The following is a 13,951-nucleotide window of genomic DNA, read 5'->3' as shown; positions in this document are numbered from 1 at the left end:
AGCCTATCAGGGCTTCTAAGTTCTGGTTTTGGCACTCCAGCAAGACTCTTACTAGCCAATAGGGACACAGTAATTGGCAAGGCCATAATTCATGCAGTTTGAACATCTGCAATCTCTATAGGGGTATTTAATAGCCCCTCCCACAGCAGGAAATAAGTGGTCATGTGACACAAAGTATATTTATGCCTTGGTCTCCAAGGCTAAAATTTCAACCATACTTTCAAAGCTTTATTTACACAGTTAAGATGCCTTTGAAACACCAGATCCTAAAAAATTACAGGGTTAAACTGCATTTGATTTCAGTTCATGCCACTAGCATTGTTTCAAAATGTAGTTAAGACATTACATGATTTAAGATAGTTGTCTCTATAGCAACAGTAGGGAGTGGGGCTGAAAGTAGGTCTTGTGTCTTGGATTGCTTTGTGAAATGTGACCCTGGGCTCAGGAAGTTTAGCCCTAAACAACGCTGCTAGAGAGCTGGTTTGAAAAATAGGTGGCAGGAGGGATGGAGGAGGAAACATTTGGAAATTGACTAGGAAATACCAGGATTACAGTGAACAGCTGCATGGGATTTAGGATTCACTAGTCTCAAACATCTTCTTCCTGCCCTCCATGCCAGACTTCTCCTCGATGTTCTTCCTCCAGTCACCCACGTCACGCAGATCCTTCTCCTGTTGGCATTAGGGAAAAAAAAAAATGGAAGTACTGACAATGCTGGGTGGTATTCACGCCCATCCTTGTATTCTTTAGCGAACATCCATCCCTATGTAGCACAGATACCACCTGGGATTCCAGTTAGCAAACCTAATATCCCTAAGGGGTGAGATTCACCCCCATGCAGAGGACTGGCTCAAAGCTTATGCCCCACAAACCATATTTTGAAGGACTTGATTGGGATTTAAGTGATGTCTAGGCCTTGTGCTGGTCCTTAGTTTGGGGTGAAATGCACTCCTAATGCCTTTCATCCCACAGTGCTTTCCAAACCATCCACACAGAGATTGTTTCACCCACTGTTGAAATGCAGCCCCCTCTGATGTGGAATGAGGCAACTTCTTTAAGAGAGCAGAGCAACTCGGCACAACAGTTTGGGACAGGAAGTGAAGAAGAGTTTATCTAATAAGAGGAATTTAGGTTAGGAGGATATTACCCCGAACTGGAAGTTGATCAGGACTGTAGAGATACATCATAAAATCATAGACAGCTGGGCCAGGAGAGAGCATCTGGATGATCTAAATTGGAATTTTGCAGATCTGCTCACTATGACATTCTTGCTAATGTCACCTAATCTGTAACTGGAGTGGAATATCCTCCCCTACATACCAACCACGAATGGGCAAAGTAAAATAGTTTGCTCTTAATCCGTCTACAGATGGGGAGGCCACTAAAATACAGAGTTTTACCATTTGGTAGTAAAAATGTATGGCAGTGAGAGAATCCCAAACCGTCTCCCACTGCGTGGCTTTGGGTCACGGCCATGTGTACATCCTCATGACAGCTGGGAGGATTTAGAGATAGGAGGAAATAGGGAAATGACCATGTGGCAGAGACAGGACCACTCTCAGGATGTTAGAAAAGGCTAGAGCAGCCCAATGCCAAGTGCAAACAATAAGGCCAATGATTGGGAGACCGCAGCCTTTTCTGAGTAGCCAGGGTCTTTGGTCCAGAGGTAGATGGGCCAACTGGTCTGCGTGTGTGTTACAGGTCCCCTGTGCGCCCAACCCACAAGGAGGAGAGTCTACTACGGCTGCAGTGGGGAGCCAAGCTCTTTAGTTTAAGCTGTTATAGCTCATGCTTTTAGCTCTGAGGGTCCCCAGTTTAGTTCCCAGTGCGTTGGCCAAGATGTGGCTGTCACACCAGTACACAGGGAAGTCTGATTTCCAGCCTATAATGCCTGGATCCTATTACAATAGGGGAAGTTGTGTGGTACCTTCTCAGTGTCTTCCTTCTTGACCTGCTTCAGGTTAGCTCGAAGGTCCATGCAGACCTTGTGTTTGGAGCCCAGCAGGGCACGCAGCATAGCGTCAGCAGACATGCGGACCCTACGCAGGGGTGGCCTCTTGAACTTGCCCCTCAGGTCAAACAGTTTCTGGCTCAAGTCTTCAAGCTACAAAAAGAAAGAGGAGACGGAGAGAGAGAGGGAAATGATGTGGTGAGATGGACCCACAGCAGAGGACGAATGGACTGGCGCACACACAAGTGCATATAGCAGAATGTGATAGGAAGGAAACGCCATCTATGAAGGCAAAGGATTAGTTTGTCAAAGCTCAGGCAAACACAGAAGACAGGGGCATTCGGGAGAGCAGGCAGGTACAGGGACGGTGTAGCAGGAGCATAGGAGGCAGATACATGCTGTGGAGTGGGACAAAGCATGGGGCTGGGCACACTCCATTGATCTCCACATCAGTAGAGATGGGCGTGCCAGGGAAGGTTACCTCTTTCGTGGTTTTCTGTAATTTAGCCTCAGTGTCATATCTTTCCTCATCCACCACCTCTATCTTCGCATGAAGCTTTTTGCATAGCTCCTGCAGAGAAAGAGAAAAGGATGTGGACCATTGGAAAGCATGTGACTCACATCACCTACCCTTTCCACCACTTCCTCCAGTTCTGGAAGAGCCCAGCTCAGGTGCAGCTCCGAATCTCTGTACTTGGGACGGGCCACCTGGGATGCACCTGAACCAGTTCCTGGTCTCTCTGTTCCACCTGCTTTCTAAGGCTCCCGCAACTTAAGGCAATTGACAAGTTGGCTTACCCATAGGTTGGGGGGTTCCCCTGGCACAAGGGAATTCCCAGGTTGCAAATGGCCTCTATAGCCAGCCCCTCCTCTGCCCACTGGCCCCAGGGCAGTAGGCATGTCAGGAGCATGACTGATGCAAGCAGGTGTGGTCAGAGTGTTGCTGCTGGAATGACCCCTTGGCAGCTCTAGGCTGCTTCTCAGGGCCGCACTTCCACCAAGGGGGCAGGTGCAGGAGACACAGAAAAGAGGCTTTCAAGCCATTTTTGCCTCCCCCAGCTCAGCTGGCTAAGCTCCGCTCTAGTGCAGCTCAGAAACTAGTCCAAATATTGCTCCATGTGGCTTTGCATGAGGCTTTTGCATTTAAACTTCCTCAACTGTAATTGATTTCCAGTCAAAGATCCAAATACAGTAGCGCGTGAAATGTCTGGTGCCCACCCCCTAGGGAAAGTAGTGCATTTAACTGAGTAGCATAGAATGCGCTCAAGCAAGCCAAGAGAATTCCCCTGTGCCCCTCACGTGGGAACGATGAGTTGTCCTAACATGGAGTCTTTGGGGGAACCTGGAGGACTCCTTTCTCCTCCACCTTAAAGAAAGATTGCCTTGGGCAGGAGGATCTGTTGTATAAATGCAACCTAGTATGACTGTAAGTTGAAAGGTCCCAAACAAAATCAACTTGATACCTCATCTCTGAGTTCATGATCAAAACTATTGGACATATGGAAACAGCTGAGCAAGCTTCCCTCTCCAACGTTTTGAGTGGTACATTCAGAGTTGACCAGCCTACTTCAGAAATTTTTAAAAAGCCAGAATCCATGTCTGGACCCACAAGTTTTCATCTCTACTTTGTGGGGGAGAGAACACCTCAAATGCACTGTAGAGCCAGGACTTCACCTCGCACTAGCTACTATGCCAGAAGTGGAGCAGAAGATGTAGAACATGGGTGCTCAAATTGTGAGTCATTACCACCAGGGGGCGTATGAGGAGATGACAGGGGTCACAACCACCTGCCTTTCCTAAATTCCCAAACAGGAGGCACGTCCCTGCTCAGTCGCAAGGGTTTCATGGGACTGAAAAAGTTGAGAAGCACCAATATAAGGAAATGGGCAGTGTGTTGGGTTGAGTTGGAAGAGCTATATACGTGGGGTAAGGCAGAACCCCGAACTTTTCTGCTCTTGCATGGGAGAAGATGGAAGAGACAAAGCTGTTACCTGCAACTCCTGCATGGAGTGCGGGAGTGACAAAGGAGGACAGTGCTCGGCAAGGTAATTGGCCTTTTCTGCTTCTTTAGCTGCTGTTTCTTTCTCTAGGAGAGTAGCAGCAATCTGGAGCATAACACTCTGGAGGGGGAAAAAATAAGATAAATCCAGTTACTTGTCTGAGTGAGCAGCGACAGGGAGGGAGGGAGCTCCCAGCTACTCCAACCCCCGCAGGAATCACTGAAGGAGTGCTCACCACAGGGGGGTCATGGGCACTCCAGTCCAACTTGTTGCCCACAGGAGTTGCTTCGTGTAGGAGATGGCATAGGAGTGCTGGATGTGGGGAGCTCACAGCTACTCCCAGGACCAGCTTCTTCCAGCAAGAGACCCTGGCCGTAGGGAATGTTGTAGGAGCAGTGATTTGGGAAGCTTCGGGCTACCCCAGCCGTTGGCTGGCCTGGAGGAGGATTCACCAATGATGGGGAACTCTCAGCTGTTCCAGTCCCAACAGGAGGCACTGTCTGGAATGGGGTAGGAGGGAGCGCCAATTTTGGGAGCTCCTGGTTTGTGCAATGAGGGGACTGATGCAGGAGCACTGGCTGGCTCAAGAATGGACAGTAGGATGGTTGTGGACAAATCCCATACATCATGCAATATCAGGACTAGCACGTACCTTCAGATGCTGCCGGCGGGCAGTGATTGCCCTCTTCCTTTTCTACAGGTGGGAAGAAAGACAGACAAGGCAGGTCACCACGTGCTTCCTCCCCACCCCTTCCCATATAACTCTAATGACAATTTTAGCATCTATATTCCTCCCCAGAGCCTGCCCAGAATGGGAAGCAAGAGAAGAACTGCATCCACAGCACAAAGGGATCTGGCATCAAGCCCCCAGCCAAATCCTTGGCAACTAATCCCCAAACTAGAAGACACTGACAGTTTGCTGCAATCCATATCTGCCAGCAGAGCTCAACACAGATCTTCCCTGCTAACCCCAGTGTTGCCAACTCTAAGCATTGAAAAAACATGAGTCAAACCTCAAATCCTGATTGGCTTAGAAATCATGAGAGTTCTAGCTTTTCTCCGAAACCAGGAGAGCTAGGAATGTGTGTGTTTTAAAAACTGAAAGATGAGATTGTAATCCCAGGCCTCCAGGAGCTGGGGCTTTAAGAACACCAAATATTGTGAGACTCTATCAAAATTATGAGAGATGGCGACTCTGTTAAAAAGTCAATAGTACTAAAGGGCCAGTGAATGGAATGCAGGGGAAAGAAGCGCGGAGGAGGTAGCATGTTAGAATTAATCCCACTTTCCAACTCATCCCCGGCTAGCAGTTAATTATCTTTCTATTTATGGCTTTAAGGCTGACTGGGGAGACAGGGCTGTGGGGGATGAGAGGATTCCTCATCACAGGGGCATGAGCACAGCAGTGGGGCTGTGCATGCAAGGAAGCACCTTTATTCATCACTTCAAGGGGACAAGCAGAGCAGCAGGAGGAAGGACAAAAGCCAGACTTACCTCCCCCCCCCGCCTCCGCCTCACCCTTGCAGCAAGGAAGGGTGGGACATAGCCAGCTTTGTCACTGCAGGGGAGTGAGAGAAGCACTGGGGCTGTGGGAGTGGGGAAGCCAGATTCATTGCTCCATGAGGAAGAAAGAGCAAAGCCGAAGGGGGCCATGGGAGCTGCCAGGCAGGAGGCAGGCATGCAATAAGGCCATCAACAACTCCGTAGCAATACACTCCATTGCCTTGTGTGCACTGAGCTGGCCATGAACCTACACCCCGACCCCTTGTTTGTGACAGTACCTCGGTTACCTGACTATCATTTGGGCGGGGAGGATTGTGACAATAAGGAATTGCTCTACAGGACAAGAGTCTAGGTCCAAGTTTCATGCATTGGCCAATACCCTGATGTTGCAGAGGAAAGTGAGAATCCCTCCCCCATTAAGCACTTGGGCAATCAGGTAATGCTGCCCATGGGGGTGGGGCTGCAGGAGTATAGGAGGCAGCTTGCATTGGGCTTTTTTTTAAAATTAATATGAAAAAGAAATCCTCACTGAGCAATTTAAATGTATTTCAGATGGATACAAAGCACCAAACTTTGTTCGTTTCCAGGCTACATGGGCTAGCAGCAACAATTCTATTTACAAAAGCCACAACCTCTGTCCCACACTGCACTGCAGCTGTTTCCTGAGCATTTCATCATGGAGATTGGGTGCGTCTGAGTGTGGTTGGGGTGGGGGAAATACACACGTTTGATATGCATTTGCGGGGGAGGGGAAGAAGCATTCTGTGCTTTATGGAGGGCGGGGGGAGGAAGGGGATAAAAAACAGCAGCTCAGTAGATATTTACATTTCAATTGCACCTTTCATTCCGAAAGAGTGCAGAGCCTGCTATGGAATATATAAAGATCACTTCATCATGGCAGAAAGGCAGCCACCTCTGAGGTGGAATGCAGCAGCAGATTAGCTGCACACAGTGGCTTAGAACATCTGAAGAACGCCCTACACACAACTGAAAGTGCAGAGGGAGAATTAGAGAGGTGAGTTATGGTGACTTCAGCTGGAATTTGACCAGGATGTTGGTGCTAAAACTTTTACTTTGAAAAGAAGTGCCAGGGGATTTCCTTCAAACTAGATTTCAGTGGGTGTTAGCTTAAGTAATGGCTGACTAAAAACTGGGTAAGGACCTCATGATTTGATCCGATGGGTGAGCAGAACCTAGGTTTTACCTGTCATCTGAACGGCAGCACCCGAGTGTCCCCCTACCCCTGTGTTGTGGAATTGGTGCAAAAGGGAATCAAAGCACCAACATGCAGTGCTTGGGGTTTCCTTGGAGTTCTCCCCTATGCAAGTAATTACAGACCCCATTCTGTGTCGCTTAGGAGATCGGGTGAGGTTCCACCATGAGGCGACACACTGAGCAGCTTGCTAAGGGTATTCTGGACGATGCTCACAGAACCAGCATCAAGCCTTGCAGTGAATTGCTTCTACTCCTCTACTTTACTATGGGGCAATTCATCCTGATACTGAGTCTGTAACAGCTCTCTGGGCTAAATCCACTCCAGCTCAAGGCCTATGCATGACATATGCCTACAAAAACAGGGGTAGAATTTAACCCAGAGTGAGTCAGAGACAAGCCAGACACAGCAGAAGGAACAGGTAGATTCTACAAGGAGGGAGGAACTCTTCTGAGGGGATTCCACATGTGCCCCTCCCCATCCAGGCTTACACTGCTGAGGGGACTCTTCAAAATCCTTCATAGCCATTCCCATGCTGGCCAGAGAGCTGGGCACAGCATGACACAAAGTGCTGCAAGGGCCTGATCCTGTTCTGACTGGAGTCAAGAGGAGTTTCTAAGCAGGCAGCCAGAGTCAGGTCACAGAGAATCACCTTCAAAAAGGGATTAGACAAGGATTTGTGGGTGCAAAGGGATCAACATCGTGCGCCACAGCTACCTGAGCCAGAGAGGATGCACCTCCGCGGCCATTCCTGTCTCTATAATTGCCTCTGTTGTGGTAGAAGCTACGTGGCTAATGGACTACGAACACCTTCCATTCAGCTGGGGCAGCAGGTACATGAACATCTTCCACAGCACCATCTTGTTGTGATCAGCTTGGGAAGCAGGGATGCTCTTGGGGGAAATCCAGCCTGCAAACTACAGCCAAGAAACACACCTCCTACAAAATACTATCTCCTGCCTTTCAGCTGCTGGGCACTTGTCCTTTTAAACCCTTTTAGTCCACATATTAAGTTAGGGGAGTTTTGAAGATCCACATTTCCTTCCAGGAGCTGGTCTTTTTAACAAGATAATACAAAGCCAAATGTGATACTATCCCCATGCAACATTACTAAAAGAAAAATCCCAGAGAGAGAGAGAGAGAGAGAGAGACTTACTTCTTCACTGTTCAGGGAGAAAGAGACAGAAAAAGGGAGGGAGAAAAGGAGAGAAAAAAGAAGGAGATTAGCATCAGAACCAAAAACAAGAGAAGGAATTTAGAAAAAAAAGTTTGCACTCTTTTTAAAGACTAAAAAGCAAACCAATGCCATCATCTTAGAGACAAAACCAGAAACTTACTCTGACATCTTTGTTTAGTGGATTTAGAACCTGCAATTAAAAAGAAATGTAACAATTATTTGTGTTCAAAGTGAATTTCTTGGATTAATCAGAAAAGGACAGTTTCATCAGAAAGGGGAAATGGTTTGTGCTTGTTTTCCAACTTCTGCAAAATCCAGTTTCCTAGAGAAGTAGGCTGCAGGTTATGGAGAGATGCCAATCATGTTCTCACCCAAAACCAGGGAAACTACAGCATCCAGAGTCTTTTGGATTGGACAAAATGCTTAGTGAACATGACAGCCATGGCAAAAGGTGTGATAGGACCACTGCAGCCCCCGCCCCTCCCCGGCTTCGACCTTCTTTGATCACCCAGGCATCAAGCATGCTCTGGGAACACGTTGGGCTACCTGGTGACTCATCACATGCTTATTTTATAAGCACTGTAGAGCAGGGGATTGAACCCAAGTCCCTTCCTCATCACAGGCTTCCTGAGTGGCCTTGGCAAGTCGCAATCCCTCTGGGCCTCAATTCCCCAATATTTACAACGGGAATAATAGCACTTCTGTACCTCTCCAGGGCACTGTGGGGATAAATCCATGACTGATGTGCAGCACTAATGGGGACCAGAGAAGAGCCATAGATAGGGTGGTCAAGGCACAATGTTTTCATTGGTTGTGTACAGCTCTGAGCACAATGGGGTACCAAGCTGCTAAATAATCCATCATAGATTGTGCCTGCTAATCCCGGAATGCAGCTATTTGGAGATTTGGGAAGGCTGGAGAAGGATGTAAGAAGTTAATTTGGACAAAGGAAGAGAGAAAGGTCAAGGGGGAGGCGCAGAAAGCCACGCTGATCTCCCCAAGGAAACTTTATCCTGGAAAATGCGTGGGGGCCATCAGATAACTGGGGAGAAAGTGCTTCTAAAAATGGTCAGGGCAGCTCACAAGGAGCTCCAGCTGTCTCCTTGGGCTGCAGCCTTCCCCTGTGCCAGCCCTCATGAGTCAGGGAGGTCAAGGCAACGCAGTGGCAACCACAAGAGGCAACAATACAGACAGGAGACTTGGCATCTGAGGAATGTGGGAGCTCCAGGCAGGTTATTTTTAAATAAAATTCTCCCTGCTCTTTTTAATGACTCTTAAATGGCAAGTGGAAAGGAAGCCAGACAAGAAGAGCCTCACATTCTCTTCTATTTGACTAACTATATGAGCATTTGCTCCCTGTAGCCTTAACTTGTCTGTTTAACACATGGCATGCAAAAATCGACAGCAAATCAGAACTCTCTACTGGGAGACCTAGCTAGAGGGTTCCATACTCTGCAGATCTAGTCAGCGTGGGAGAAACCCCTAGCACCTGATCATCAACTGGGGTAAATCAGGGTAGCTGATGGAGTTATGCTGATTTATACCAGCTGATAATTTGGCCCCTATAGCCTTGGGAACTAGATCCAAGCTCAGTTTTAAGCATTGTGGGTCTTTGCTTTTCCTTTAACTCAGTTATGTGAGCAAAAGCAATTGACTGGGGGGTGGGGTGGGGGGGGGTGATAGAATCAAATATTGAGGGCATACCTGCAGTGAACAGGAGGGACCATTTCAGACGTGATCAATAAATACAAACAGACATACCTGAGAAAGCTGAGGCTGACTGAACTACTGGAGATGGGGTGTCAGGTTAATTGGAGCTTTAAAGCTTTCCCTCCTCAGCTGTGCCAGCAAAAGTCCAGACACACCAGCACTTATCTCAATCTCAAAAAGCAAGTTCCATTCCCCCTCACTCCTGTAACAGCAAGCTGGGTCAGTAAGAGACATGCAAAGGGCTCACCTAAGTCCCAAGGAGAAAAACAGACAGCACTGGTGGAAGGACAGGATCAACTGGCAAGCCACAGGCAGCTGGCTCAGGGAGGAGGTATAAATGGGTTTCTCCGATGGCTCAGCAGAAAAGCCACCTACTCTTTAAGGGCATGGAGATCTCCTCAGACCAATGATGTGCAAGGGTCCAGAAATACAGAGCACCTCCCTTGGCTGGAACAGTCGATCCAGCCAGCATTCAAGGCGTCTTGGAGGAGAGAGAAGCTGCAGTGACTCAAGGAGTTTCTATAGGGGAGGGAGATGGAGGTTTACAACTTTGTGGCAGGAGAGGGGGCAACTTGGGGGTGAATTGCAGTGATCATAGAGGAAGGAACTCGTCATTAGCAGCATTGATAAAGGCACAGCATTTGCATGGCTCAAAGGCAAGAACATTCCCTCTTTGGACGCTCACTCAGGTTGGGGTTAACCCCCCTCCTGCGCATGGGGTTCAGCAGTTTCAATACCCCATCGAGGTGTCCCAGGTGGCCAGGAGTGGAGGTCAGACAAAACTTTCCAAGCAAGGAGTGGGGGAAGGTGGTTAACGGAAGGTTCAAGGTCATGGCCCATTAACATCAGAGTCAGACAAGAGAGGGCTCTGGCAGGCAGATCAGGACTATTTGTAGCAGGGCACGCATCTGCAAAGGTCTAGGACCAGCTGTTACCTTAACAGAGGCCATGTCTACCCTACAACGGCTAGAGCACCATAGTGTAGACCCTTCCTATATCAACAGAAGGGGGATTTCCGTCAACGTAGTTAATCCAGTAGAATTCTTCCATTGACTTACTCATGTCTACACCAGGGGCTAGGTCAATCTAACCACAGCACTCAGGGCACAACATTTTTCTAAGCTCCGAGCAGCATAGCCAGGCTGATCTAATTTGTAAGTGTAGGCCAGGCCTAAGTGTGAATTAGGGATGTAAGGCCTGGTCTACATTACAAAGTTAGGTTGATGCAAGCCACCTTGCATTGACCTAGCTGTGCATGTGTCTACACTTAAATTTGTCTCCCACCGATGTAAGGACCCTGTTATTGCAATACAGTAACGCCACCTCCTCAAGCAGTGCTGAGCCCTGGCTGGTGTCCTGAGGTCAATGCAGTGTGAGCGTAGACACTGAGTTACCTATGTCAACTAGAACGGTCTTCCTAACACGGACCACTCTGGTCACAATTGTGACTCCGCTGCCCAGGGGTCATGGAGACCGGAAGCCCACCCCGCCCCACTTTAAAACTCAGTGAATTGTTAAAATACCTTTTCCTGATTGCTGAGCACACTTCGCAACTCTCCATTGTTGTGTGCACCACGACAGCTACACGCTGCAGACGCATGCCAGCCTGGCGTAGACAGGAGATATTGGACCTTCTGGGCCGGTGGGGAGAAGAGGCTGTGGAGCCACCGCTCCAAACCAACCATAGGCATGTTGACGTCTACGAGCAGATTGCGCGGGGGATGCAGGAGAAGGGGTACGACAGGAACCAGCAGCAGTGCCGCGTGGAAGAGGAAGAACTGCACAGGCATACCAGGAAGGTCAGGAAGGCCAACAATCAACCCAGCACCAAGCCGCAGACCTGACACTTTAACAAAGAGCTGCTTGCCATCCTTGGCGGAGACCCCACCACAGCCCCGCACACCACTGTGGAGACCTCTGAGGAGCCCAAGTCAGAGGCTCCTGCTATGAACAGTGAAGATGAGCAGGAAGAAAAAGGAGGATGGGGGACCAGCAACTGGGGGGTTCCACCTATGCCATGAGCCAGGACCTGTTTTGAGGCTCTACCGCAGTCCAGGCAGTCAAGCACAGATAAGCCCATTGCAGGGGTAGGAACCTCAGATAAGTGTGTAAATTTATTCCCCATTACAAGGATGTACTGACAGTACCCCCCACTTAACAGGACACAGCTATCAGCTTTTCATTACTTTACTCAGACTAGAAGAGGTAGCAGTACAGCAGAGAGAGGTAGAGTTATCTGCTTTACATTCCCGTGTAGAGGTAGGCATGGGGGACCATGCGGAGCAATTTGTTTACATACATAGGGATGTCCCTTGAATCTTCCTGAGAGACCTTAATATAGCTTTCATGCAGGTATTCTGCAATCCCCTCCTGAAGGCTTCTAGAGACGGCTGCCTTATTTCTTCCTCCGTGGTGGGACACTTTCCCACACCAGTTGGTGATAACTTCGGCAGGCACCATTGCAGTACACGGGTAACAGTGTACAGACCCAGCTGGCTTTGGAACTCCAGAAGCAACTGTTTTTTTTGTGCCTTTATTATCCATAGGCACAAAATTATCCATTATTTTATCAGATAAAATCACCACCCCCTGTGGAAACCAGTGCTAGTATTCATTGCCACTGCCCTATACGCCAACATCTACTTACATGCAACAGAGTAATTCCTTCCTCATTTCCCTCACCCCGGCAGGCCACACTCACCACGGCTGGCCCAGTGAGTGGCGCCACGCACAAGCACTCTGAAGCAGAAGTGGCAATAAGCGGGTCTTGTTTAAAACTTTAGGGGAGCAAGGGAAGGAAGTTCTGAACCTGAACGTTCACTTTCCATTGTGACCGTACTGACAATGGCACCTCTGTGGGTTTTATCAGCAGCCGTTGTGGCCTTGAGGGGTTGGCAATAGTTTATCGAGTAGATATGGCCTAAGAAGCCTTCACTCCCTACCACCATCTCCCCTTCCCAGCCCCCTGCAATTGTAGCATGTGAAACAGTGGTCCCCAAACACACAATGTGATCATAAGTTCATTTCAACTTCAAATGCCACATGATCCAAACGGACAGGCCCTCCAGCCCTTCTGCACATGATGCTTCAACACAATGAGAAGCATTTTTAAAAAGCAAACCAAAGAGGGGGTTAAATAAAACCCAGGCTTTACAGTTTTAGAAAATGAATAATCCCAATGTGTACCGAAGAAAATAAAGCTAGTTTAGTAGTTCTGAGGGCTCATCTCAGTAGCATGCTTGTGGCTGGCTGAATTCATCCACGTTCACAATGGGGGTGGTGTGTGTGTGTGTGTGTTCGTTCAAAGGCCCCAAAGAGCTACCTCTTGCAGATCTCTTTAGTAACCCACCCACACACCTATCCACACACGGAGAGTGGCAGGATAGGTTACTGCCCAAATTTCCACCACGGAAGAAACGATCATGCTTTTGGCAACACAATATGGACAGGCCTGTTACTGTCTTTTTTTCAGGTAGTCTGCTGTAGGCAGCAAAACGGATACAGTTTCTTCCTCCAGCAGCCCAAGGGAGGGTGTGAGCATGGCAAAACTCCACTGCACTGTGGGAAACAGAGTGGTGGGAGGAGAGGCATTAGAATACTAGCCCCGGTGAAGTAAATAGCAATATTCTTCCCAACTACAATGTCAGGATTTCATTCTGCTCCTTAGCACTCCTCACCCATCGATCACAAGGCACATTGAAAAGGAAGACTGGTGTCAGTCTTCATGTTACAGATGAGGAAACGGAGATGCACAGAGGTGAAGTGACATGCCCACGGTCACAAAGTAAGAATTAGAAATCAGGGTCCTAGATTCCCATTCCCGTACCTGCTCTACCTGACACTGCTCCCCCCTCACACTCCAACTCTACTGGTGTTTCAAGGCCAACACAAATTCAGCTCCGGCATTATCTTTAAAATAAATAAAAGTCTTTAGCAGCAAGCGGCAGGCTCACTGCTGCAGACTTCCTGTTCTGCTACCTTCTAGCATCAGAGCAGCCACAGACGCTGTTGCCTGCACAATAGCAGAAGAACAGAAAGCCCAGAGTGTGAAGGGCCAATTTCTCACCTTAGCAGCAAATGAGTTTTTCCCCTTGCAAGAAGTGAAATTTTCAATGGCAACCAGTGGCTCCCCCCGCAGCAACCCTTTTGTGGGATAGAGGTGAGAAGGAACCACCCTGTAACATCAGGGACTAGACCATCAGCAGTTGTAAACCAGTGCAGCGCCGCTGGTCAATGGACCTATGCCAATTTACACCACCTGAGGATCTGACCCCATGGCTGTAATCCACCTTGTGGCTCTTGGAAATACATAGAAAGATTTTTAGCTCATCAGAAGCCTCTTGCTGATGGGGGGGAAGGAGATGCACACTATGACGTCAGGTTTCAGAGTAACAGCC

At 48.5% G+C, this 13,951-nt stretch overlaps 1 protein-coding gene across 4 annotated transcripts; it reads right to left on the bottom strand.

The window, feature by feature from the left end:
- Positions 1-178: 178 nt before the first annotated feature.
- TNNI2 (troponin I2, fast skeletal type) lies at positions 179-13,669 on the bottom strand. 4 transcript variants are annotated; one of them, XM_043549145.1, is made up of 8 exons: positions 9,802-11,191; positions 8,005-8,034; positions 7,824-7,830; positions 4,604-4,645; positions 3,943-4,071; positions 2,433-2,522; positions 1,928-2,104; positions 179-671 (listed from the first exon to the last, which is right to left on the bottom strand). In XM_043549145.1, the coding sequence occupies exons 2-8, from the start codon at positions 8,010-8,012 to the stop codon at positions 573-575; spliced, it is 552 nt and encodes a 183-aa protein (XP_043405080.1). In that variant the 5' UTR covers positions 8,013-8,034; positions 9,802-11,191; the 3' UTR covers positions 179-572. The 4 variants fall into 4 exon arrangements, with proteins under 4 accessions (XP_043405080.1, XP_043405079.1, XP_037755555.1 ...); XM_043549144.1 differs by lacking the exon at positions 7,824-7,830 and having other exon boundaries at positions 11,078-13,669; XM_037899627.2 differs by having other exon boundaries at positions 8,005-11,191.
- Positions 13,670-13,951: the final 282 nt, after the last annotated feature.

Source organism: Chelonia mydas, chromosome 6 (genome assembly GCF_015237465.2).
Source record: "Chelonia mydas isolate rCheMyd1 chromosome 6, rCheMyd1.pri.v2, whole genome shotgun sequence".
Lineage (NCBI taxonomy): Eukaryota > Metazoa > Chordata > Testudines > Cheloniidae > Chelonia > Chelonia mydas.
This window is presented reverse-complemented; position numbering and strand designations above follow the sequence as displayed.

Coding starts and splice junctions, on each gene's coding strand:
- TNNI2 (XM_043549144.1), bottom strand. CDS start 11,344: ATGCCTGTGCAGTTCTTCCTCTTCCACGCGGCACTGCTGCTGGTTCCT. Junction 4,072..4,603: donor CCCGCCGGCAGCATCTGAAG/GTACGTGCTAGT, acceptor TTCCCCCTCCAG/AGTGTTATGCTCCAGATTGC. Junction 2,523..3,942: donor ACTCCATGCAGGAGTTGCAG/GTAACAGCTTTG, acceptor CTTTCTCTGCAG/GAGCTATGCAAAAAGCTTCA.